This window comes from Anabas testudineus, chromosome 5 (genome assembly GCF_900324465.2).
Source record: "Anabas testudineus chromosome 5, fAnaTes1.2, whole genome shotgun sequence".
Taxonomy (NCBI): Eukaryota; Metazoa; Chordata; class Actinopteri; order Anabantiformes; family Anabantidae; genus Anabas; species Anabas testudineus.
The window spans coordinates 14,545,205-14,571,625 of record NC_046614.1 but is presented as its reverse complement, the minus strand read 5'-3'; the positions used below and the strand labels follow the sequence as shown (position 1 = coordinate 14,571,625).

Genomic DNA, 26,421 nt, shown 5'->3' with positions numbered 1-26,421 from the left:
TGACTGGAAACGGTGGTAAATGAACGCTAGTTTCCGTTTTCCTTTTACTTTAAGGCCACAACTGATCCGAGGCTGAAAATGATTAATCAATCTCATATGAGCCACTCATCAGGTGTGATCAGTGTTTTGGCAAAGCCGTAGAGAAGGACTGCCAGCCCCATGAGCTCCCCGTCTGTTGGTACAGCCAGTTACATTTACAGACTATTAAAAAAATCACAGATACAGGCTCATCCTTAAATACAACTATTACAACACGGGAAGTTTCAGTTTGTTTATTGTGTTAAATACAGACAAGCATAGACCCATCCAATTAAATCCAGGAATATACGAGAAAGAAACACTGCTATAAAAATTTAATTAACAACGATGTATTCACACATCAGCATTTTTTTCAATCGCTATTTTATACACAAGGTATGATAAAGGAAGAACAAACATCATATTGGAATAGAGCAATGCAGAACATAATGTAAATGTCAGGAATGTAATAAAAAGAAGCACTGGGATGTTCTTTGAGGAGACTTACATATTAATTTGATAACCAAGGCTTCTGAAAAGACTAATTTTACCATCAGATGTGCATCTGAATCGGAAACAACTCCACTTCTTGCAAAAAGATTGTATGAGGTTTATTGAGTCCCACTCCCATACACATTACCATGACACTACTTACAGAGTATAAAGTTCCTGTTAGTGTCTCAAAAACAAAGTCAGCAACATGAAAAGAGTTTTTGTGAATGGGCTATTTCTAACTGATCAATAAGCTAGGGCTCAAAAATCCCGAAGCCATTCATTCACAGTCAATAACTTGTGATTTATTAATTTTGATTCTCTTCAGCTTTGAGTCAAGCTAGTTCATAGTACTTCCCCGTCTTTGGATCGAAGTAGCAGTTCAGGCAAGGATCATAGAGAAGATTCAGATATTCATCCTCTTCCTTCCCAGAAACATCCTCTCCTGTAAAATGTAAGAACATCTCTCTGCTACATGCAAAAGCCATTGTTTAAACCATGCCTATAAATACAGTATACAGTGCACAGTAACTGGAATTTGCGTAGATTAAAAAAATAAATCTAGATATATCTATATATGTTCTATGTAGAGCAGCTTAACCATGCCACACATGAAAAAGGAGATAATTTGTCAGGCGTCACTGGAATAAAATGAAGTGTAGATAGTAAGATGACCTTCAGACTCAGGTGGATTTAAAAGTTTTCTGCCGCTGCCATTTTTTCTCTCATCAATCAAGACCAAAGACACCCAGAGCCAGTGCCACATTATGAAGCTGTAAAAAGATTCCCTGTAATCCCCAGTACTTTAAAGCATGTGAATTTAGCTGTTAAATTGACAGGAAGTTAAATGCTAAAAAGGTTATGGAATGCTCCGGGAGGAACATTTCATCTTATCAGAAGTTGGGTGACGATAATAAAAACTAATTATAAGACACATTGTGTAAGAGGTTTAAAAATGATGTTGTAAACTGCAAAGGTTTCATCAATTAACCTTGTCGATGTGTCTAGAGGTACGAACCTGTAATGAGCCCGTCTCTTTGACCTATGGAGTTATGTGGAGGACGGAGAGCACCACTCTTCTGGGCTTTCGCCCTTAATTAGATACAGCTTCACATGCTCGCCCACCACGTTGTGTGCAGTCTTTTGGGGGAAGCTTAATGTTTCCATTAGTCGTACACATTTGTGTACTTAGTGTGGTTGATATTAAATCATTGGATTGTTTGCCACCTTCCTAACCTCGAAGGACATAAAAGGCTGTCTGGAGCAATAGGAGTAAAATTAAGGTAACTGTACTATACCTCGGACTGGATTTTCCTGATTGTTGCGTGTGCTGTCCGACCTTCTCCGCTGGCTGGGAGGCATAATAGGAGGACTGAGGACATCCATCCATTCCCTAGGGATAAGACCATAAAGGCACACAGTCATGACAACACATGTCATTACACTCTCCATCCTACTACTGTTCCCTGCATCACACTGCCTCTGTATGACATTTTAACAATGAAGTCCCATCATTGTGTGCTCCCAGAGCCCATCTAAGCTTCCATTGTCCTTGAGCTTCTTCTCCTACACACTTAGCCTCTTAGCCTCACAGTTTCACCTGAAGGATCATTTTTTAAATTCAGACTCAAGCTGTGACTTCCAAGTGTCCACATTCTGGCCCAGTGTGGGGGTCTTAACCTTGCCCGTGTCTGGGAGAGCAGGAATTCCTTTCTCTCTAAATCAATTTATCCTCCACATGACATGCACAGGCTGCAAATATCCATCAATAATTTCTAAGATATTAATTACACTGATCTTTTACTATGATGTAATAGACTTGAACTGCAAAAAAATGCTGAAGATAAATCATTACTTGGATACACTAGAAGATTCATTTGTTAAACAGAATATATTTCAGACTATACATCATGTGCACATTATCTATCTGCAGCTTGTGCCTCTGGAAAAAAAAAACATCTCATAAGAGCACAAGACAGCATATCTAATGAGGAACTTTAATCTTCCTCTGTATAATATTCAGCTGATAGCAGGCAATTTAAAGTTCATTTCTGCATGTTCTGTGTCACCACTGAGAACTGCAGTGATTGGTAATGTCACTGTATTACAAGCACGAAGCACATGTATTATTGACAAAATCCTGCCATGTCGAGACTTTTAGCAGACTACATTCAAAGCATTTGCATTTCTAGTATATTCTGTGATTAGTTTTACTCTTGTAGACAATAGTAAGTGTTGGTTTTACTGGGTGGCAATTAATCTTTCTTGTTGGTTTTATAGTAAATATACTACACGTTTAAGTACTATGATTATCATAGATTAGAAATAAAAAGGCAATTGAAAAACATGTGGAAATGGGCCATTTTTAATCAGATCCTTTCATGCATTCAGTCACATAAATGAAGACAGTTCTAACCTTCTGCCTCTAAAGGGATCTACTACACAGTGTCTATTGAGGATTTGATTTCTATTTTGAACAAAGGCATTTACCCCACGCTAACAGCCCTCTGACTGCGTGATAGGCAGCAACATAGAACAAAAGTTAATAGAAGCAAATTTCAAGGACAAGGGCCACAGCTACAGAGCTGCAAATTGGACTTCAAATTGTTAAGTGGGACTTGGTGAGAATGATTAAACTCTTAGATTTTAAACTAATTATAATCCAGATATGAAAGGAATGTTATAAAGGGAATAAATTAGTTATATTCAATTTGGGCTGTGGCTCTGCTCTGCAGTGAAGTATATAGAAATTAATTTTTTTCAAATATATTGCAGTGAAACAGTGTCTAGGTATCTCTGTTTGTCTGACACTTTATCAATTGCTCAGTTCACAATAGTCTTTATTGTAAAACAACTGAATTGCTGCTCAAGGTCTCTCTGACAGCCTGATTTGTGGTTTTACATTTGGTATTCCCGCCATAGGCAGACACAAGTATCACACTCAAAGAAACATGTTAAAATGCTAGAACAGGCTTGGCAACATTAAGAACAGAAACAGCCACGTTTTAGCTGTCAAGAAAACTGTAGTTTTCAAAAGCTAGGAAGCCTTGCAGTGTTGCCAGGATGCTCAAAAAGCACCATGATAGGATTCACTGTAAGGGTGTCTTGGAATGCAATGCCTAAAAGAAAAGAAAGAAAACAACGACAAAATCCTGTGCAGCTGCTCTTCAATATGTAAATCAAGGCTTGCTTCGAAGACTAATTTCAGAAGTACAGCTGCGGCTGCTGTAGAGCTGTATGAGACAAGTCAGTAAGTGTGTTTGAGGTGTCTGTCAATAGCAATAGTTATTTCAGTGGACATTCAATCAAACAGCACCACCCCACTGAATATTTCAAAATCCCAGAGATGTGTTAGCACTGAAATATGTATATCAAAAGAAAGCAAAAAAAAAAAAGCTTCTACTTGTCCCGACTGTTGATCAGATGCTTCAAACTAAACAATGAAATCTGTTTTACACAGCGACACCTAACAAAATATATTTAAATACAGTCTACATATGTTTACACCAGGCTACCTTGGTTTTCATCAATAAATCAGAAATGTTAGAGAAGAGGTGGTTGCATAATTTGAGTAGTGGAGCTGTGATGCAATACCTTTGTCTTCTTTTGAAACATGCGGCATGGTTGTGTATACTCGCAAAGACATGGAGATCTGCAGACACGTAGCTCTATGTTAGCAGTCAGTGGGTCTGTGCAGGAGCTCCAGAAGTGGATGTATCTGTTTACTGGCATGTCGACGTTTTGAAATGGATATATGGAGCTAGCACATCTTTAGACACAGCCCAGCATTTAGTCAGAGAGAATGCACTATACAGCACTGCTCAGTCCTACATCCACAATGTTAATCTATGCTAGTGTATTATTAATGATAGTATCAAAGGTATTTCAGTGTAGAGTTTCTTTTACCTTGTGCTCTAAATCAATCAACACAAGCTCCAAACCATTTTCCCTTTCAGAAACATTGTAAGAAAAAGACCTGGCTTAAATGTCAGTGAGGTTTAGACAGTACATAGTTTTATTTCATCCTGCCCTGAGTAGTACAAAGTCCATTCAACTTCCTTTACAGAAAAAAAAAAACATTCCACTGGCCGATATTTCACTGCCACATAATAACAAGCTGAAGAATTTTTTCAGATAACGTTCTGTGAGATACTTACATGTTTTTCCATTTTCTCTCATTTCATTACTTCTACTTGTACTTTATGTTTGGTTTCTGTTACATTTTTTTATTATCAAGTATTTTATATGCCTGAAGTTGATTTTGGACCCACCTTCTCAAATATTGAAAATACCTGTCCTATTTTTCCCCCTCCAGTAACATATGCCCATTCATCAACATGTTCTCTTTTTAAGGTTAGAACTTTAACTTTACTCTGATACTAACCTGTAGGCAGGTAAAACAAGGTAGCACATGTCTTGTGGCTGTTTTGTATTAGGAATACTGAAGCTCCTGCTGTGCATGAATTGGCCCTACCTCATCAATGATGGATTTCTCCCTGTACAGCTGCTAAAAGTCAGTGCTACATGTTAAGTATAACTCTCCCTTCTTGATTTTTTTAAAGACCAAGGCCTTGATGTCATGAATTACCTAGAGGCATAAAAACAGCCAGTGATCAATTTGAACACAATAGTAGGTAAAAAAAAAAAAACACAACATATTTATACATATAATTAGTGCTTGTGAAAGTAGCAACAGCAGTTAAGGGAGATGAAAACTACAGTTCTTGGCACATTCTCAGTTTATTTGCACTCATCTGTGAGCAGGATAAGCCTCAGTCTGCATAGTCTGACAGCTGACATTTAGCCTTAATTCTGCAGTCACACGCTGCCATCTGATGAATTTCAGAAAATGTTGTATGTACTGTACATGATGCCAAATTCAAATACAGGTTACACAAGGACATTCTGGTCAGTCACTACATGATGTCAGTGGCAGTATGGCTTGCAATTGCAATTATAAGCAAATTATTAGAATATATAAATAATAATATAATAAAATATAATAATTTTTTCTACTCTTGGACTATAGCTCTTTATCTTATTTGTAGTGTAAATGTCATTATACATTTTCAGAAATGTAGTAATCTGTTTGTGACATGTGCTTGCTTACCTGGGGTTCGAATGTAGGAGGGGGTTCATTTCATTCTGATAGTGGTGACCCTGATTAGCTGGCTGGAACATTAAAAAGTAAAAGGTTGAGTTAAACTGTCACCAAATACTCATTATTCTAGTACCTAAATGTTTTACAGATGTCTTAACATTAATAAGTTATAGTGTTACGAATTATATCAAACTTCACTATGCTTCCCCTGAAAAACATTTCAATAATACTTATACTACGGAGGTTGTATCATGCCTTAATCTGTTCCTCCTACCATCGTTCAGATGACATGATCTGAATTGAAATGGCCAAGAACAGAGACATATTTGAATATAGGGAAGCCAGCATGAAGTTTAATAAAATTTATACACACGTACCTAAATTAGAACCCTGCTGACTCACAAACAATTTAGGTATTAAGATCACTGCCTTCCTGGCAAACAATAAGATGAAAGCACAAATAACAACAAGGAAAGTGCAGCAAGACACCAAAAACAAACAAAGATCAGTGAATCTGTAAAAATACACTGAAGCCATTATAGCGAAACAAAAGATTAGAGTTGTGTAATATTTGTGGTTGAATGCTTTAAAAGGACTAACAGCTACACTCTTTGTGAGCTCAGAGAATAAGAGACTTTTAACCGAGGTAGAATTAAAGGTAGAAGATAAGGATTGGTTCCCTTTCAATATGTAGTAATATTCAGCTGCAAAAAACACAAGTGCATTACCCTCTCCATCTTGTCAAAGCTAAAGACCATATTATAGCCTCAGGAGGCTATTTAAGCCTAGTGCCTGTTTAAAGGCTATTACACTGCGTGACATTGATGAAGAAGCATGTTGAAGCTGTAGTCCTTGCATTGCTTAAGTAAATTTTAGCTATCTCTGTGCTCCAGTGCCTTCTTTGTGTAATCCTCTTCTAAAAATAAGACAGACCAAAAATTGTACCCTGGTGAATTCTGCAGGTAATATGTACTGATGATGATGAGTTACCTGTGGGGTGATGGAAGAAATTCTTTAGGGGAGGTAGGAGCTGAACCATCTCTGTACTCTATCTGTAATATTAAACCCAGCGCCTCACATGGTCATTTAAACTTGCATGAACCACACTTTCAAAGGGAATGCTTGGGTCTAAAAGAATTAGAAGCACAGCTGCTGCTAACAGGACTACATCACTTGCAGCAGTGCTGGCTGCCATGTGATGACTTGCCTGAAACACTATCTGCTGGACAGCTTCTCAGAAAAACCAAGAGCTGTGTTGGCTTAGAAGTCACAACTCACTAGTTGGCTAAGCCTGTGTTCTCAACTCTGCACAAATGACATTAAATAACAATGCAAAAGAAAATCTATAAGAGCTTTAGTTGTCTCTGATCAACAATGCCTTACACTACTTCTGCCTTACACTACAACCACTTCTGGTTGGTTTTTATGGAGAAATAAACCTTGAATCATCTGGATAAAAATTGCACTGCATAACATTCGTAGACTGCACTCACAGTTTTGGCAATGAACTTCCAGTATCGTGTAATGTCTTTTTAATATCCATCCGTATGTTTATTTATAAAGGCAGGTTACCGGTAGATGTCTGGCAGATCAGCTTTATTCTAGTTGCTGGTTTCATACTTTTTCTCCTGTGTATGTAACACTTGTTTTTTTCCTGGTTGTCCAATTTCCCCAGAAGAATGGAAGTCCCAGCAGTATTAGAATAAACCACAAACATTTTACTATTCTTCTTTTGAGTATTATTTCTTCTTCTAACCCATCTAATATTGATATTTTCATATTATTACTCTTTCTCTGATTCAAAGAAAATCTTGGGTTCAGTCTTACAGACCAAAATATAAGAAGCTTGCTTTTGAAAATGTACTTTATATATGTGTACAGGAAAAGTAAAAGTGTTTATTTATATACAGACTGTTTCACAGGCCAAGCATGTAAGTGTGCTTCAGAACACTGACTATGTTGATCTGAATGTATGCTACATGTATGCTAGAGGGAATGCTGACATCAATGCTATTGGTGTTTACAGCTCTCTTTGAAAGTTTCATTTAACATAACTTAGTCTTCCTGTTTTTAATAACAGAAAGATGCTCCAGTCTACTGTGAGAGCTTCTAGCATAAACACTGACTGAATTTTAGACCACACAGCTATGTCACAATATGTATATGAAAAGCAAAATCAGACAACTATCTAATCTCATTTGCAAGATGTATTAGTAGAGTCTGGAATTTATTACAATCTCTAAAAGACGCTACCATTGAATTTAGTACTGCTCTCTTATTAATATAAGTGTTACAGTTAAAATGTCTATCACTTTAAAATTACAACACAGAACATTAGTACTGACGTAAAATCAGCAAATGAAGGAAAAAATAGCCACATTTATAAAACTGTGAGAGATACAGAACAGAGATTATTAATAATTTAGTTAATTTATGTTTCCTGTCTTGTTCTCTCTCCTATTGAGAGACTATATGTATATGAAATCTAGGACCACATGCTGGAGTGTCTAAAATCTAGTTTCACGCAATGCAGCAGCCTTCAAGTTAATCATTTTGTGTTGGACCTAGTAACCACTACACAGCATATAATTAGAGGGGTGAAGTTACACCTGGGTTAATACGTGTTATTGTTGATGCAGTAAGTAGATCAACATAGATGTATAGGGAAATGACATGGCTTGTCAGCTTCACTGGAAGAGTACAGTCATCAGACCATGACTATTTTGATTTTATCTTTGACCTGCATTTAAATTACACACAATAATTGCAATTACAATCAATACTTCAAACATCTTTCTTTATCTCTTTCTCTCTATTTGTTGGCAAGCATTTGCTTAATATGCTGATGGTGGTGCTGTTGCCATATATATGTATAGAACTGTAAAGCACTGCAGTTGATTCAAAATACATTAGTTCAGGATTTGATCATCTTAAATTTAAATTCCTTTTGCAAAATTGTGTCTACAGAAAAAGACAGATAACAAAAATACATGCTGTTATTGGTGACTACATTGTGCTTATACTACAAATTCATTGTCTTTTACTTGAATCTGTTTCGTGTATTAATGGAAACTTGCATGTACAGAAATGGTAACACCTATATCACGAACATCTGTAATGACTGTACTCACTGGGGAACCTGCAGTGGACCCAGCAGGGCCAGACAGGGCAGTGTTCTTTCTTCATATGTGCAATGTGCTTATGCTAATGAGCCATAGATCTAAATGACCTTCAATAGCCAAGAGCAAACTATACCATCTTTGAATTCTAAAAAGACTTCTGGGGATAATTTCAAATGACCTAAATCATTTTTAGTCACTAAGGGAATTGTGGGTATTATGCCAGTATACTTTTAAAAGCTGTAAGACGCCAATTAATGTGTTTCTATCTCCATAATCTTTTGTAATGCAGAAAACACACCAAAGAAAGAGGAACATTAGCACTTCCTTTTTGGCATAAGTTGGGGGCTTGAAATGGAAATTAGCAAGGGTAAGGGGTCACAAAAAATATTCCAGAGATAGAAGAGGAACAATCTACAAATGACAGTAAGGTACATGTATGTTACTTGTTAGTGAAGAATCAAAAATAAAAAATTGAAAGTAGTATGTAGTAGTATGACAATACAGACCATGGTCATGTGGGTCCAAGTGGAGGTGTCTTCACTGCTCATGCTGATGCTGACATTACATTGGTGGATCTGAGAAGCACTAAGGCCTGAGGCTCTGCACTCATCTTCCTCCTGCTCTCTTTTTAGGCTTGCCAGCATTCGAAGCTCCTCGTCATCATCCTCATGCATCTGTAGACTGCCAAGCAGGTGTAAGTCGTCATGACTTGAATCAACAGGCTTCAGTGTTTCATCTTCTTCTTCCTCCTTTAAAACAATCACCCATAAATCAGACTGCACTGATTCCATTATGCTTTGCACTTAATCACAGTCAGACATACACACTGAATCCACAAAGTTGGTATAATGTTTTGTGCAATTCAGAAAGTGGTGTAAATTTTGAAACGATAGACAGCTGTCCCAAACAGAGCTCAAGGCAGTGCTAAACATAAGCCATTGTTTTGAACTTTTGAGGAAATATTTTTTAACAGAGGATCTATTGATTTAGAGGCATACTATGCTAACTTGATTTGTCTGAGGGCAAGGAAGCCTGTTGTTGCTCTGGCGTTGAATCAATGGCAGTCAATAAACCAGGGCTGTAGGGAGGGAAACAAACACCTTGTCATATTTCTCTGACAACCTTTCAGTCAAAGCCTTTACTGCATGCTGTCTGCTGTAGTTGGCACGAATCAGCAGTCAGGAGCTGCAGTGATGAAGGATGCTGGATATGTCTCAGCAGTGAGTTGTGTAAATGCGGAAAGCAACAGCCAAGTGACAGATCTCCCTTCAGGCCTTGTGATTTCTTCAGTTGACTATCCTCTGATCCTAGATGTTTTTAACTGGGGCAAGGACCTACCTCAGTTTGTAACACACCATAGTCTGATCCTACTCAGCAAGGTAAAACAAACCTTTTCACCATTCCTCTAAGTGACACACTGTTGTTCACGTCCAGAAATTGGTTCACTACCACTGATCCACTCGGGCCACACTGTCAAAGTGTCGCTCTGGGTGAGAGGCAGCATGTGGGGACCATCCCAGCTGGTAGAACAAAGCTTTTCACCAGTCCCCTTTTGCTGTCCACATCGGCATTGATCACACATTACTATGGGCAAAGAGTAACCGCTAGAGAGAATACCATGAGAGTTTTATATAAGCCACAAGCCTCTGATACGCTGCAAGTTGAAACTTTGAATAGAAATTGTATATTAAAACTGTAAACTATTTTTGAGCCTACAGTAAGACACATGTACTTAATATTTTGGGATACAATTACAATAACTATTAACACAATTTTTTAAACAATTCATTCAAAGTAATAATTTAATCATTCTGTATTAATTTGTGTTAGGGAAACACATTTTTGGTCAAGGCTGTACATGTTAAACTTAACTTTGTCTGAAAAAATTGAGTACAGAAGGGCTGTCAAAGCTTTTGGCAGATATTGGGGCCTACAGGGACTGCTGAGAGAGGCTTGGACTTAAGGGCCATAAAAGTGAATCAATGTATTTAACAAAGTCTAAAAGCCCCATAGTCAGCTGCAACTAACTGTGTTGCAAATCCAGTTTTATTTGGGACAACATGTATCTTCCTTAATTTTATAGATTTGATTCAAATAACTAAAACCAAGAAATGTGCTAGCGTGCATTTTCCACCAGTGTTGATGTAAACATGAATAATGAAAAGGTATAAAGAGTCAAACTTGTTTTTGTGGTATACTGTTTTTCACACTGATTTGTGTCATCTGTGTGATAGATACTGAGCTTGTTAAAAGTGTTGACACATAATCAACATTATCTTTTGCATCAAAATAATGTAGCATCAAACATGGGAATCTCACTGTGAATGCAATTAGGGGTGATGGCTAATCAACAGCTATTCTATTAATTATGATGTGGAACATCAAAATAATAGTGATTTATATGCTTGTGTCTGTGTCACAAAAAATTCAGGATGAGGATTAATTGCGGTAAAAGCTGTAAGCAGTACCTTGTGATGTAGGAAGTCATTCAGTTTGACTTCTTGGAGCAGTCTCCTAGAAAGTGACACACTGTTGTTCACGTCCAGAAATTGATTCACTTCCACTGATCCACTTGGGCCACACTGTCTGCTAAGTGTCACTCTGGGTGAAAGGCAGCGTGTGGGGACCATCCCAGCTGGTTCAGAGCTCTCACTGGAGGAAGACTGCATACTGGTAGTAGCTGGACTGAGCTTGTTTGATGTGTGGTCAGTGTTGTGAGATTTAACATGGTCTTCAAGTCGAACATTCAAAGTTGAATCCAGAACTCTGGGAGTAGCAGGGTTTGACTCAGTACTGATTCTTTGATGCTGGAATGTTGTGTAGCTCTTATCCTGAAAAAAATAATGGTACAAGGACTAAGTAAACAAAGACTTGTTCAAAATTATTCAAAATTATTGTAAAACACCACAAAAAATGATAAGTATACCATGTTTCTTATGTATCAGTGTTCACTGAAGAACTGTAATGTGTTCCGCCATTTGTATTGATGTGTGCTTAATGAAACATGATAATGAGATGGCAAGCAGTCAGTGGGATTGACTAGGTGCTGGTGGCTCAGCTTTAAATTAACCTCACGTTTGAAAAGGCTAATGACATTCTCTTTTAGTCTGCTAATCTTTTCCACCTTCAGATTCAAAGTTAACACAAATTCTGTCACCTACCAATCAAGTTAAATAACACATTGCACATTCAGACACAGTCTTAAGTTATAGACCATTAAAGTTATTGTAGACCACTAAAAACAGCGATAATTGATTCCAATTGTGATTTAGTCTCATAAGGGTAAAAAACATACATTTAAAATTTTATACTTTTTAAATTCCATGCAAATACACTACTGTCACACAATTCACATACATGTGTAAACAAAATGACCATCCTTATAACCCCACACCAAGTTAAGTAAGTGTTTCAAATGTAAAATACACTACATTGTAATAAGCAGCTTCTCTGCTTTATTACCAGCTCTCCATGAAATACACACACGTGGAATCCTCACACCAAACATGTCAGTATAAAAACATATATTTATAATATATACGTATCGTTATTCTTGAATCTTCTTCTATTTATTCATTTGGCTTTCTCTTTTGCTAGTGCTTTCATCATCTCTGAACTTAGTTTTGGGGTTAAAGGTTATCAAAAGCCCTCATAAGCTCATATTTTTATCTCACCTACTCCATATGTTGTTATTTGTTTTCTTCTTCTATGCTTTATCATTTTCATAAGTGCAAGTGAATAAACAACAGGCTACATGTATTATTGAAAAGCCTTATATTGATGTGGCTGTGAGCATATGGGTTTGCGAAGTGTGTGTATTCTAGTGCGTGTGCCAGCTTGTGTTTTACTTTGTACAGTATGTATGTTGTTTGACATTGAGCTGAGTTGTTCAGTTTGTATCATCATATGAGTAGAATGAATGCAGTGCTCTGTACTACTGTACAGCCATTATTGAAAAAAAAAATGCATTTTCATGAAAATATGAAAAATGTTGGTCTATTGCATCTCTTGCATTTCAAATAGTTCATACAATGAAAGTCCATTGCTTTATTTTGCTTTAATATTTCTCTATGTTTAAGAACAAACGTTAGCCCAAAAGAATAGCATGAACGTGATGCAAGACCTTGAAAGATGATATTGCTCCAAGTTGAGAAATGAGCAACATGCCATAAATGAATGAAAATCCAAATCAGGCAAAACTTGTGTCAGATGGCAATTACCCCAGTCTGGTAGCCAGGTTGGCAGAATAGGCTTAGGTCACAAGTTAAAAACCTGTGTTTCATGTCATGTACGTTATACAAAAATCTGACTAATCAAAGCTGGCAGTCACAACAACATAACAGGTTGCAAAGCATATATGTGGTTTCATATGTTTCAAGATAAACCACCACACCTGCTGATATTTTAATGGTTACTTATCAAGTTTCATCTAACTGAAATAAACAAATAAATAAATAAATAATATTTGTCATTCTATGTGTCTGTGTGGCTTGTTTTAACCAATCCCCAACCCATCTTAATTTTAATACAGATAATTTTGGAATTGCAAACGCACAATTTTTTCTTTTACATACACTGCCTGTCAAAAAAAAATAAAAGTCACGTACACTAATATTTTGTTGGCCCGCCTTTAGCTTTGATTATAACACTAATTGTTTTCAATAGGCTTCTGCTTCTGTTTTTTTTTTTTTTTTTCAATGTTTGCAATGCAATGTTTTCTGGAGTTCCCGTTCAAAGTTCATTCATTTTTCGCCATAATCTTGTATTATTGATGGGAGAGTTAGATCACTGTGCAAAGTCTTCTCTAGCACATCCCAAAGATTCTCAATGGGGTTGTGGGCTGAACACTGTGGTGGCCAGTCCATGTGAGAAAATCATGTGTCATGCTCCCTGAACCACTCTTTCATAATTTTAGCCCTATGAATCCTGGTGTCATCTTGGAATATACCCATGACATCAGCGAAGAAGAAATCTATTGATGAAATAACCTGGTCATTCAGTAAAATCAGGTAGTCAGCTGACCTCATTCTTTGGACACATAATGTTGCTGAACCTAGACATGACCAACTGCAGAAACCCCAGATCATAGTACTGCCCTCAAAGGCTTGTACAGTAGGCACTAGGCGTGATGGGTGCATCACTTCACCCGCCTCTCTTCTTATTCTAATGCACCCGTCACCCGGAGGCTCTTAACAATTTGATTACTTAAATCCAGGTGCTGAGTTGTATTTTTTTTTTTTTTGGACAGGCAGTGTATCTTCAAGAAAAAACCTTGTTGATTCTATATTTTATTTACAGTTGACTTGTCTGTTCTAGTCATGCTGCCTCTCCGCGAGACTGTGATTAAACTTCGACCAGTGAGAAAGTTTATTAGGAGCCTGTTTAAGTGAGGAAAGAGTTGTCAGCAGCAGTGACTAAAAAAAATGTAAACCTTAAAACAACCTGTGCTGTAAACTTAGAAAAAACTGAGTTTAGATAGATTTGCCAGCAGCTTTCTTTAATTTAAAACCCATATGAATGAATTCTTGTACATACTCTAGACTAGGTGAGCATATCTGTGGCAATATGCAATTTGCAGTTTTGTGCTCCACCACACACAGCCTTCCTCCACTCGCATCATAACAATCTATCACAGAAAAACAATCCTGCTAGAGCATGGTGAAACATTGTGGTTATCCAGTATATGATCCTTTTCATACCTGAGAAAACAGACATTGTGTCCCTTTAGAAAAACAGTGTTGTCTTTGGATATTGCAAACAAGTGTGGCTTGCTTTCCCGTCTGAAGAATAGTCATTTTGAAAATGACCATCTCACAGAAAAGTTGTAGGAGGGAAGCCAAACATAAAAATGCCCTTCTTTCTACAGGCAGTATCAAAATACAGTGCACTGTGCTGGATCAAATAGCTCTTACAGAATGAAATTGCATGCCTCTTTTATCACACTCTAACCCTAGTTCATATGGAGTGATGGCAGCTGATTTTCATGTGTTAATTTGAATAAGCGCTCTTTTAATCACCCCCTTTCAGACACACTTTCAGTGTTATTTCATTGTGGAATTCTGTAAATTATTTTTGTACATTTCCTTTTAACCTCAGCTGTTTAATACAGTTGCTGTCAGTTAATTTCCCACAGTGCCAGTGGGCATTCACTAAACAGCAGTACAAGTGTTTTTTTTTTGTTTTATGTTTTTTTTTTTTTTTTTTTTTGGTGATGGTGGTGTTTTTTGTTTGTTTTTTGCCAAATGAAGGTGGAGAGAAATTAAACAAAAGCTATGTAACTATAGCAATTGTTGCAAAGCATAGTGGCAACAGACAAGTCAGTGGTTGCTACACATCTACAGTAAGATTTAAATCAGAGTCCAAATAATATTTTCTTATTGTGGGTGTTTGTTGCCAGTGAAAGTGTTTTGATAGACTTATTATTAAGATTTAAAAAGTGTACATGGTTATTTCATTGCATATAGAGAGAAATGCATGTGGTATATCTAACAAAACTTGCTTGTGTCTGTGTGGGTGTATATAGGTGTGACATTTGATTCCTCCAAACTCTGCTAAAAACAACTACTTGTATTGTAAAAAGAGACATGAGTAAATACAGTATATACTTATACTAACCCTAACCCTAATAAAACATAAATTACACTGATCTGCTCCACATGCAAGTGTTACAGGTTGGATTCCAACCTCTCTTAATTTGATCATAATTCAAGCATAATTAATGCACCTAAAATGGTTTCGTTCGGCAATTTTCATTCACTTAAATGTCATACGAGAGTAAAACGAATATTTCTGTGGAGCTTTAACTATAAATCAGCAAACTAAAACAGAACCAATTTAATAGAGTTAGTACTAATAATAAAGGAACTAAAACAATATCAGTTCAGACTGTATGAAATTAGATAATGAAAAAAACATTTTTCAAAAGGAAAGTGGTTAATATGTGTTATAACAGAAGATGATACTGGTTAGAGATCAGAGACCATTGTCCATTAATATTAGAAAATGGTGACACAAAAAAAATGACATCTATTGTTAATGTTTCAAAAAAGATTGTTTCCTGCTTTCTTCCATAATAAATAATGTAAAAATGCACTATATTCACATACAGTAGTCACACATTGTCGGTGCATAGCATGTTGTCAACATTATACAGGAATCCAGAAGGTTATTAGTCAGATAAAGATTACACTAAAAACACCTCAATGAATACATACTATAGTTTAAGGTTATATTGCAAACAAAAAATAGGACTCCTAGTTTAACTGTTTAATTCCCCTGCTCAACATAAAGCGAAAACACTATTCTTTATTAAGACATTGTATGTCTTAGAACCATTAATTCAACTTTCTGATGATAAATAAGTGAACTTTCACATTCAAGCAATATGTCAACTGTGACAAGTGAAACGTAACACTGCAAAATACAAACTGTACAGTGCACTTTGAGACTTGATTAATTAATTACAATTTACATTTTAAATTTAATCAGATAAAACTCAGTCAAATCAAACTGTGGGTACTTTATGATGCTCTCAATCTTGAATATGAAAGTATTAGATCATAATGATTAGAATAGAACCTAAAATGGACATTTTTTTTATCAGGCATTTATCAAAACTAGTAGTGTATGTGATGCAATGCTATTACTACTAAACTACTTTGCCTATTTAGGGAAGACAGTTTTAGTGTTAAAAGAACATATGATGCACTTTAAATGTGTGTGCAGTAAAATTACATTGTGCTTGTGTCTCCCTCCAAGAGAAAACTCACCTCATCACTTTCACTCCCAATAAAATCATCTTCAGGCTGGGCCTCATGCCGCCTCCTGCTTTTGTTTTGAACCTGGTCATCTCCAATCTCCATCTTCTCCTGGTCACCATGGCCTTGCCCACGTTTGGGTGAGTGAGGCTGGGATGAGAAAGTGAACACCTCCTCTTGCAGAGTGAGCTGGGGCTCAGGCTCCTCATTACTCTCCCAGCTGCTCCAGACTTGCAGGTCAGAAGACAAATCTCGCCGGATCGAGCAGGAGAGAGACTGTGCTGATGTGGGAGCAGCTCTGAAATTTTCTTTCCCAGGACTGAAACTACACTTATCTACAGTAACATAAAAGATCAAGATCAAGCACAAAACATAAGATAATTTTAACCTTAGCATTTTCTCAATGAAACTGACACTGGTGTTACAAAATAAGTTTAGGGATTTTAGATTAATTACTGAATGCATAAATAAATCTGACAAAATACTAATGAAAAACTAAGCCAAAGACTGATGCCAATCTATAAGTTTAATTTAAGTGAGCAATAAAAGTTTTTTATGTTTCATTAATGTGGATGATGTTTCTCTAAATTCATTTCACTATAAGCACATGAATGTGATAAAAATATGCCAAATAGTAATGAATTCTGCTGCTTGCCAAAAGTGAAAATTTGTTTGTTCTTCTAATAGCTCTGCTGTGCAAAGCTCTACTTTCCTTAATGAGAATATAACAATATACACAACATAATCAAGTAGTAAGAAAAACCATTATCCTGCTAAATTGTCACTCAAGAAATGACAGCTTTGTCCAAACCCACTTAAAAATCCAACTGGTTTCCAAACCAGTGTTTTATATATCTGATGTGTTGTGGAACCATGTTCCTGAATATACACCCAAAAGAGGTTGATAGATTTTTCAACCTTAAATGAAAGTTATATTCATTCATATGTTCACAAATAAACACAGAATCCTTAAACTCCACAATAGATCTGAGACCATAGAAAGAGGCACCTCTATCTGAATGAGTGAGCACATTTGAACCTCTCAACAGTATAATCACTTTCTCTAATTGCCCACTGTGTGGCAAACCCTGGGCCTAGGACATGTCCCTCTGACTTTTATTTAATGTGCCACATTACCATTAATGAACTAACTACTCTCTGTCTGTGGGAAGGGATAAGGCACAGGAGCTTACTGCTGTGGAGAAACATCCATAAATCACCTTTCAGAGCGCATGAACTCATTTTGTGAGTACAATGCGGGTGCAGTTGTGTATTTCTAAGTATGAGTACAATAGTGGTAGTGAAAATGTTAAGGGTTACGGATTGGCATGGGGCTTATGAAAAGTTTAAAAAAGGAAACAAAAACTATGGTGTATGCGGCACAAAGGGAGGTGAATTAAAATCAATGCAATATTTTGAAGTGATTTCATTTATAAATTAAGACAAGGAATAGGTTATTTTCTCAAACTTAAAGTAGCTACTTGATCAAATCAGAACATGTAAAGCAGACATTAACATTATTCAACATGAATATCATTCTTGTTTGTCTTGTGTTCCAGCTCTCTACACTATTCTAACCAGTGCTTAGTCTGAAAATTCACACGTGTTTGTGCTGCTGCAACCTGCTGTTTTAAACTCTCTTCATTCACAGCAGATGTGAGCCTCACCGTGGTGTGCTGTCTTTCCTATTAGGGTAAGAGTTTGCTCTCTGCTATCTTGCCTACTGGATGAGGAATCGTACCTCTCACTGGTTGTACAAACTTTCTGTGGCACCATGTGCCACATCTGAATGTGCAGCTAGATTCAAGCATACTTACAGAAAATAACATGCAAAGAATGCACACAGATTACCTGATGATGCTAGCCTCTCATTTCCAGCACTGAGGACCCATTGCTTCTTTAATCCCTGCTTGTCAAAGACTCTGTCTTTTGGGGGATGGGGTTGTAAACTGCCAGGTGTTCCTATATACAGTGCTTTATATTTTTTTTAAAGATTTATAACACAAAACAGTCAAGCAGTAGTGTTATTAAGACTTGCAGGAAGCATATGTGCGAACTATTTATGCACTGTGAAAAACTCTATTTTCTTTTTATATGAAAAATCCCCATTAATGAAGACATGTCAGAGCTTCTTTCAATTATTTAGTATTTAAAAAAATACATCATATAACAATATGTTCAATTAAATTAAAGAATTTTAATAATCTTATCTAATTTTTGCAATAACCCATTGCTCATAAGGTGGTATATTACAAACTGTAAAGCTGTTAGTAGGTGGAACACACTCTGTGCAACTGGTTATTTGGTTAGTTAGTTGATTCCTATGTCATGCTTTTACCTGTGCACAGTACTTAAAAGAATAACTGTGTGCACTCCTACAGCCAGGAAGCTCTAAAATGACTCATGACAATCACTTAGTACATACATTTGACTCTCAACTCTCTTTTTCTCTCATTGTCAAACCATATTGTGTCTTATACGCTGTATGCCCTCCAGCTGTTCCCAGGTCCTTGTTTGTTTGTCTTCACTGATTTTTTTGTCTGTTACTGTGAAGTAATTACTGTTTACTAAGATCAAGTAAACCTCCTTTTGCTGTGACTTTCTTTCTTCTCCTGTTAGAAACTTCGATGTTAGCTAGGGTCGAGCACAAGTAGCAACTCTTACATTTGTTCAAATAACCAGACGATAGTTGGCATGGCAAACCTACACATGCTCTAAAATTTACCCTCATGATGGGTGTGGGATGGTTCACCATGTGATACATTCTCACTGAGGCTGGCAATGGTCTGACTTTCTGCAGAAACCTTTTGCTTCATTCTAATAGATGTGGATCCCTGCAGGGCACAAGAAAAGAAGAAAAAGATAAAGAAGAAAGTTCAAAGACAACATATTCTATTTTGCACTTAAAGTAATTTATAACGTAATAGTCCAGATCATTCAGAGGGTCATATGTTATTATTGGATTCATGCAATTACCATATTGGAGATAAAGAGTGCACTATCCTCTCTATCTGAGACCGTACTGCTCTTTCTTCCAGTTTGAGGAGGTGGTCCTGAAGCCCTGGAGCCTGAGGCTGTGTGTGAAAAGCCCTGGGGCCTAGTTCGTCGATAACTGCCTGGTCTGGCAGTGCCAGACTGATCAGGACCTGCAAAGAATTCCCTATTATTTAGTGATCAGTATTGATTTCTGTTGTGGTGTTAAGACTCTCCTTTAGTCCTTTGACTTAAATTTTAAGGAAAGTAGGGCTGCAAATTTGAATCTATTTCACTATAGTTAGTCATACTAATTATCAAGAAAGAGCTCCCAAAGTTTATGTTTCAAACATACAAAAGCCACGTGGTTCACACAGATAAAAAATACATGATGAAGTTAGTTCTGTGTGAAGGGTTAAGGCAAGCATTTTTAAGCTCAGTGAGTATCTGCCTTTACACCAGCCACAAAGTTCTTGTAAAGTCACTTTTTTTTACTGTGATTTGAAAACTTCTTTTTCATACATTATGTACTGGAGTGTGTTTCTGAGATGCATGAACCACATAGAAAACATAAGCAATCAGAGACTAAACTTGTTGTGTTTATCTTGAGTCCAGCTACCAAACAGCATCACTACACAACTGCTTGTGTCAGGTCAGTATGTTTGTAATGATATTTTATATACAATTTCATAAGTTGTTTTGAATTAGGGCCTATTGATCACAACATTCAGTTTCACATGCAAATAAAATGGATTGCCAAATGCAAATTACACTCCTTAGCTGATAGAATGTATGTTTTTTTTTTTTAATTTATCAATCTGTTCCATATCATCATGCAAAAATAATGGGCTGCTGTGGGAGTCATGATACAATGATGACCTGACCCTGCTGTATCTGTGCCACGGCTCATTAGGACAACCTCTGCTGATGTTAACAGCTAAACACACTTTCTGTATAGACCTCATCAGAGCAGAGAGGAGAAACTTTCAGTACACAAAACACACAGGACAGACCATATGACACAGACAGAGCTGAGAGGTATATACTTAAAGTGAAGAAAAAAACAAGTCACACTCTTTTGATGCAGTGAATTCAACATTGAAAATTTTAAAAATTTAAGAGAGTAAACGTCTGCAGAAGCCCATAGTGATAGAACAGACATACAGTAAATGATAGTTAATACACTAAAATATATATATAGTTTATATAGAAAGCAGTGATTCTGATCTGTGAAAATTCATTGACCCTGCGAATAACAGTATGTCCTTGGTATATGAGTAAGTTAATCAGGGTTTGTTTGTTGTTCCATGAGAAAAACGCTGCAGCTTACTTTTAACAGTTTTTGACAGATTGGGTGCTGAAGCAACAATAATCACCAAGCAACTCTGTCACAGTTAAATTGGATGCCTACTTTAATAGCAATCGTTTTCATCATTAGGAATGTTATGATAGTAATGCAGATGCTAATTATGAAAAGCTATTTCTTGCACGTGGTTACTGCTCTCTTCTATGGGGATTGCCAGTTGACTCAACATGACTTAGACAGCTGTCAGAACAAATAAATAAGCCCTGATAAAAAAGGCCACAGAGGCGGCGGAACTGGATTACTGGTGCATGTCTTTTTATATGAGGAGATAATTGCAGCTCTCTGAGTACAGGTGAGGTGCAAATGACCATAAAAATGAAGACCACAGGAATTTCATGCAAGAAAAACAAATCGATTATCATCACAGCGTCTTTGTAGTAAACAATTTCTCTACGTGCAACCATATCTAAACCCTGATTCTTCTAAGTATATGACCTGTTTTTATGGGTAGATTGTATAAATTCACACCTTCAGTATTTCTGCCTTAAATTACTCTCAGAACAACAGAATCTATGAACCTGCTGTGATTTATCTGAGAAGCACAGGAGGTGGAACTTTAACAGAGTAAATGGACACCTGAATATAACGCTTATACATGTTTGTTAAGCAATGTATTAAAAAACCTGGATTTTATTATGCTCCTATAACAAACTTTGCTCTTCTGGGAAGGGTTTCCGTGAGAATGTGGAACCTTGCTAGAGGCATTTACCCCCATTAAGTCACAAGAGCATTAGTTAGCTGACCACTGGAGTTGGATGTTAAGGCCTGGCTGAATTCCACTTCATCCTAAATGTGTTAGTTGAAGGTAAGGTCAGGGCTCTGTGAAGTTTTTACACAACGAGCATGGAAAATCATTTCTTTACAGACCTCTGTTTGTGCAAAGGGGATTTGTCAGTTCAAAACTGAGAAGCACCTTCCACAAACAGTTACTACAATGCTAGAATAACTGTATTTTTTTACAAACGGAAATAAGGGACCTAGTCCAGACCTTGAAAAACATCGCCAAAACGGCACCAAGAAAGTAAGTGGACAGTAATGTTAAAGTTAAACTATTTTGTGTAACCTGAAATATATTACTCTTGTTGTTTTTCATTGTTATTAAATATAACAATCACTCTTACCTACCACAGTCAGAGTTCACAAGGCCAGTTCTCATATCTGCCTTCTGCAAATTCTCCATGTTAAACATCAGGGTTATATGGTTTACATCTTGTGGGAACTGGCAGCTTCGAGGAATCAAGTCCACAATGCCAGCCCCACTGAGAAACATATCTAGATTTAGATGAGAACAATGTCAGCCCTAATCATAGAATGAAACGAAAAAAAAATCCTCATGACATTACATCACATAACAAAGTTAACACTTCGATCAAATGGCAAATAGAAAATGACAAGCAGTCTTTGCTTGCAGGTAGTGTGAGTAGCCGGCGCTGAGTACAGCTGTTGGCACTGCTGAGCTATATCACAGTTAAACAAAAAACACACTGAGTTCCCTGCCAACTACAACAGCCAAATGTCTGCTTCTCTCTCTCTCAACAGACATACATAATAATATATCTGTACAAACACACAAGACAAACAGATCTATTCAAAGTGAAGATAACTGTCTTGTCTCAAAGGCCAGTGATTTGTTGTTGCATCTTTTTCACAACTGTACATGTAGGTGACTTTAAAATAAGATGATTATGACATGGATCACTTAGATATGACTAAGTGTATTACCGTCAGCTGGCATTCCTGTAGGTTCTGTTTTCATGGTGAAGATCCTGCGGACTTTACAAGTAGCAAACAACGTGATACCATCCAGTGTCAAAAATCCTTTGAACAGTTCAGCAGTGAATGATACAAGGTCGATGTACAAAGTGGTCCACTGAGACAATAGAAACAATATGATTTTGTATTTAATAGGATCAGTTAGAGATACAGCTCAAGACTGAAAACAAACAATGAACATCAGTGTTGAAAAACATGACTGAAAGTAAAAAATACTAAGAAGTTTGAGTTAAATACTTACAATATTGCGCTTTAATCCCCAAAAAGGTACCTTTGCATGCAAAAGAGTGGCAGACAACTCTTTATGCACTGTTGAAAAGTGTAGTCTTCTTTTCAGGTGCTCAGAATCAGTTACCCTGTGAATAACAGACAATAAAACAGACCATAAATTATCACCAGGATCAGTGGTGTCATCAGTCCTGACCAGAGAAATCCACAAGCTTCATTGGTTTCGAAGGTAAGCTCTTAAAGGTGTTTTTCTTTTATTTAATGCTGTGAAAAAAGCTGTTATGACACACTCCAGTGAAAAAAGACTATTTTCCCAGATTCTTAAAACAATCACGTCAGTAACTTTACAGTAAAAAAATGGTTTTAACTTCTAATAGCTTGGTTTTCTATCTTGTTGTAATGACCCCTACAATTCTTTTCTATTCATACATGAGGAGTGTTGAGTAGAAGAAACACTCCCTAAAACATTTTAACATTTTAGTCTGTATAGCTTTAAATGCATATGTGTAATAAATTGCATATACATTGAGTGAATTACTGCATGAATATCAACAAGAGCTGAAGCAGGTTACAAAAATCTAAACTATGTCAAATCATCACTTGACGTTGTATCTACAGCTTGTAAATGGTGAGTGATTCACTGTAATTCAATCATTTTCTATATTTTACTATAGATTACAATAGTAGGCTAAATCACAAGCATAAAGTATTCTCACACAGCATGTAGAAAAATGCTAATTAAACCATTATACAATCACAGTATGCTATTTAAGTCCTTATTTACTCAGCCACAAATTTAATTATTTATTGAGATCTGCAGGAGCACGCACTTCCACAATTGTTGTTCAAGGTGAGCTGCGATTTATAAGGTTTAAAAAAGCTTTTTAAAACTTGACTGCTGTACTTACACAAGCTCAATGGAAAAATCTTTGCACTGAGGAATATTCACTTGAAGGACCAGGAATCTCTGAAGAAGCCCAACTATGAAAGAGTAGAGTGAATTACTGCAGCATTACCAAATGGCAGTAAAACAAACATTACAAATGGGTGCAAGTACAGTAGTGACTTACGAGACATTTTCCCACTCTCTGGTATTTGCATCTTGACTGTCTGGCTGCTTCCCTCCAGAGAGTAAACAAATCCTTTGACTTCTTTATTATACTCCTAAAGAAATAAATAATACAGAAGTGGCCTTGCTAAGTATGACCAGTATTGTGTACCTGTGTGACTGCTCTCAATGATTGCAAATGCTTGCTTTTATGTGTGAACGTCAAAGTATATTAGCTTTGTAAGTAATAACGTCTGCAAGAGGTGTATAAAGTGTGAAGTTAGTCATGTTCCTTGCCATCTACAATAAAATGATGACACAAGGTGAGATTTGCTGCCAACCCTCCAGGCAGTTCATTTTGATATTTTACAACTAAGCTCACAAACAGTAGGCTACAGTTTGTAAACAACACGTTGTGCACAATGCCTAATTTTGATTCACTGTTTTGTTCAGGTCTGGGGTAGTTTATCATTTAGACCTTATAAACTCTATTATGTTTACTGAACTGCTTTAGATTACATGTGTAAGCCTGTAGGTGACAGTTTCATTGAATTGCAGGACACACAGGCTGGTTGAATTTCATCACTGTGTCCTAGTGAGCACATGTGCTGCCTGAACTAGCAGCTCTGAACAGTCACCTTGTGAATGGATGAACGGCCTCCGCACAGTTTCCATCTTGCTACAGGGTCTTTTCCTTGTCCACTGAAGATTTCAACCACAGCTCCACCCTGTTAAAAGAAACGTAGTGTCATTATTAGCAAGCTAATGATACACGTTAATCTTCAAAGTCGTTAACATGTTATTTACAAAGAGGGAAACAACAGAAGCTAGCTAAGCTAACGTTATTAAGCTGGGCAAAAGTAAACTTACCTGATAGTTATTCCTGAACATTTTAAGTGGCGTCACCTGAAAGGCGCACACAATATTTAATGAGTTTACCCTACATACACTATTCTGAGTACAGTTACATTAACTAAACTTTACCACAGAGAGTTTCAAGCACCGAAAAGCAACGTTAATTGTGTCACAAGCAGCACAGACGGAAGCTAACGTTAGCTTAGCAGCTGCAGGACACAAGCTAGTAACGCTGCTTGTCTCCATGGTTACCTGACGCCACGGCGGCGGCTAGCAACCCATTAACACACGAGAGTAAACAAAATGAAAGATAATAATAATAATAATAATAATAATAATAATGACAGCTAGAAAGGAGAAATGTCCACAAAACTAATAACTGAGTCTGGAAAAGCAATCGAAAGGAGACACCAACTATTTCTTCGTGGTGACGAATGGCAGGTAACTTTAGTTTCTTTCTGTTCTCTTCCAGTAATTTCACTTAAAATGTGAGTGATCTGATACAAAAAAAAAAAAAAAATCTCATGTCCTGTGTCATTTAATATCAATGTAAATGTAAGAAAGTAAAAGAGGAACTTTATTTACCATATTTATCTTTTGATCTCAAACCCAAATGTCTTCAGTGTACAGCAAACACGAATAAATTGGCCTTGCTATTCCAGTTCTGCTGAAGATGACTGTATTTCCTTTTCACAATTTAGAAAAATGAATACTATTCTTCTGTTCAATCAGAATAAAGCAGCAGCCATTCTCTACAGTAACCATCTGCCCTGTCTGTCGATTGATAGATTGACAGACTTTGTGATAAAACCTGGCAACATGGAATAAAATGGCTTTTGGGAACAATTGAATTGTGAAATAAAAGCAGACTTTTGATCTTAAACTCTGATGTCTTCAGCGCACAGCAAACACAAATGAATCGGCCTTGTCATTCCAATACTTTCGGAGAGAACAGTATTTTCTTTCTCGTCATTTGAGTTCAGCGATGAGGAGTGAAGAAAGATTTCTGCTTTATAACTTTAGAGTCTGTGGAGTGCAAAATAGGAGAGATTTCAGAAGAATTTAAACAAATATAATTAACTGTTGCTTAACGTAACAGTTAAAAATAGACCTGTATTAAGGTTGTATCTATCTCTTGAAATGCAAAACTCCATTATTGTGTCATTGTCACTTGCTTTGTTTACCCTGGCAGCAGGGCTATTATGAGATCAAAAAGATATCTTTTTAATTAGCTGCTGAGGGAGTCTACATCTGGAAGTACAACTGTATGGCTTACCGCACAAGGTGGTCTCAGTTATTTATGGATATAAAGCAAACGACATCACAAAACATAAACCTGTTCAGTCGCGCTTACGACTGCAGTGAGTTTTATTGTTCTTGAATGCCACTACACTGTCCCCATTTTCACTGTCATGCGTTTTAGCATTCAGGCTCCTGGTAGAGATGCCAAAAAGGCTCTTCTGACATACCAGCAATAAGCATTTGAAGCATTTTTAGAATGAATAGTGAGAACGCATTAAAGAAACAGTAGCTTGGATGTCAGATCTTCTTTTAGTGAATCTGACTGTTCCTGCTTGTGTCGTATTACAAGTCGTATTTGTGAAAATATGTGTAAGCAAGACTTTATTACCACCCAGGCAAAGTAGGTGAATGTCCTGGGGTCCTTGATGTCCTAAAGGCTTCAGGGT

General features: G+C 36.8%; 1 protein-coding gene across 7 annotated transcripts; it reads right to left on the bottom strand.

Moving 5' to 3' along the window:
• Positions 1-285: 285 nt before the first annotated feature.
• On the bottom strand, positions 286-25,378 carry cfap20dc (CFAP20 domain containing). 7 transcript variants are annotated; one of them, XM_026347076.1, is made up of 16 exons: positions 25,319-25,378; positions 24,517-24,606; positions 23,901-23,994; positions 23,739-23,811; positions 22,844-22,958; positions 22,552-22,699; positions 21,955-22,101; positions 19,467-19,636; positions 19,216-19,324; positions 18,342-18,464; positions 16,503-16,825; positions 11,202-11,564; positions 9,240-9,482; positions 5,621-5,682; positions 1,809-1,903; positions 286-955 (listed from the first exon to the last, which is right to left on the bottom strand). In XM_026347076.1, exons 1-16 carry the CDS (start codon positions 25,319-25,321, stop codon positions 846-848), a joined length of 2,268 nt encoding a protein of 755 aa, XP_026202861.1. In that variant the 5' UTR covers positions 25,322-25,378; the 3' UTR covers positions 286-845. The 7 variants fall into 7 exon arrangements, with proteins under 7 accessions (XP_026202861.1, XP_026202859.1, XP_026202862.1 ...); XM_026347074.1 differs by lacking the exon at positions 25,319-25,378 and adding an exon at positions 24,749-25,066; XM_026347077.1 differs by lacking the exon at positions 25,319-25,378 and adding an exon at positions 24,749-25,066 and having other exon boundaries at positions 22,874-22,958.
• Positions 25,379-26,421: the final 1,043 nt, after the last annotated feature.

Bases quoted from the DNA above. Each gene is read 5' to 3' on its own strand.
- cfap20dc (XM_026347074.1), bottom strand. From the start codon at position 24,769: ATGTTCAGGAATAACTATCAG. The intron at 24,607-24,748 runs GTAAGTTTACTT...TTCTTTTAACAG, and splicing joins TGTTCAGGAATAACTATCAG to GGTGGAGCTGTGGTTGAAAT. The intron at 19,637-21,954 runs GTAGGTAAGAGT...AATTCTTTGCAG, and splicing joins CCTTGTGAACTCTGACTGTG to GTCCTGATCAGTCTGGCACT.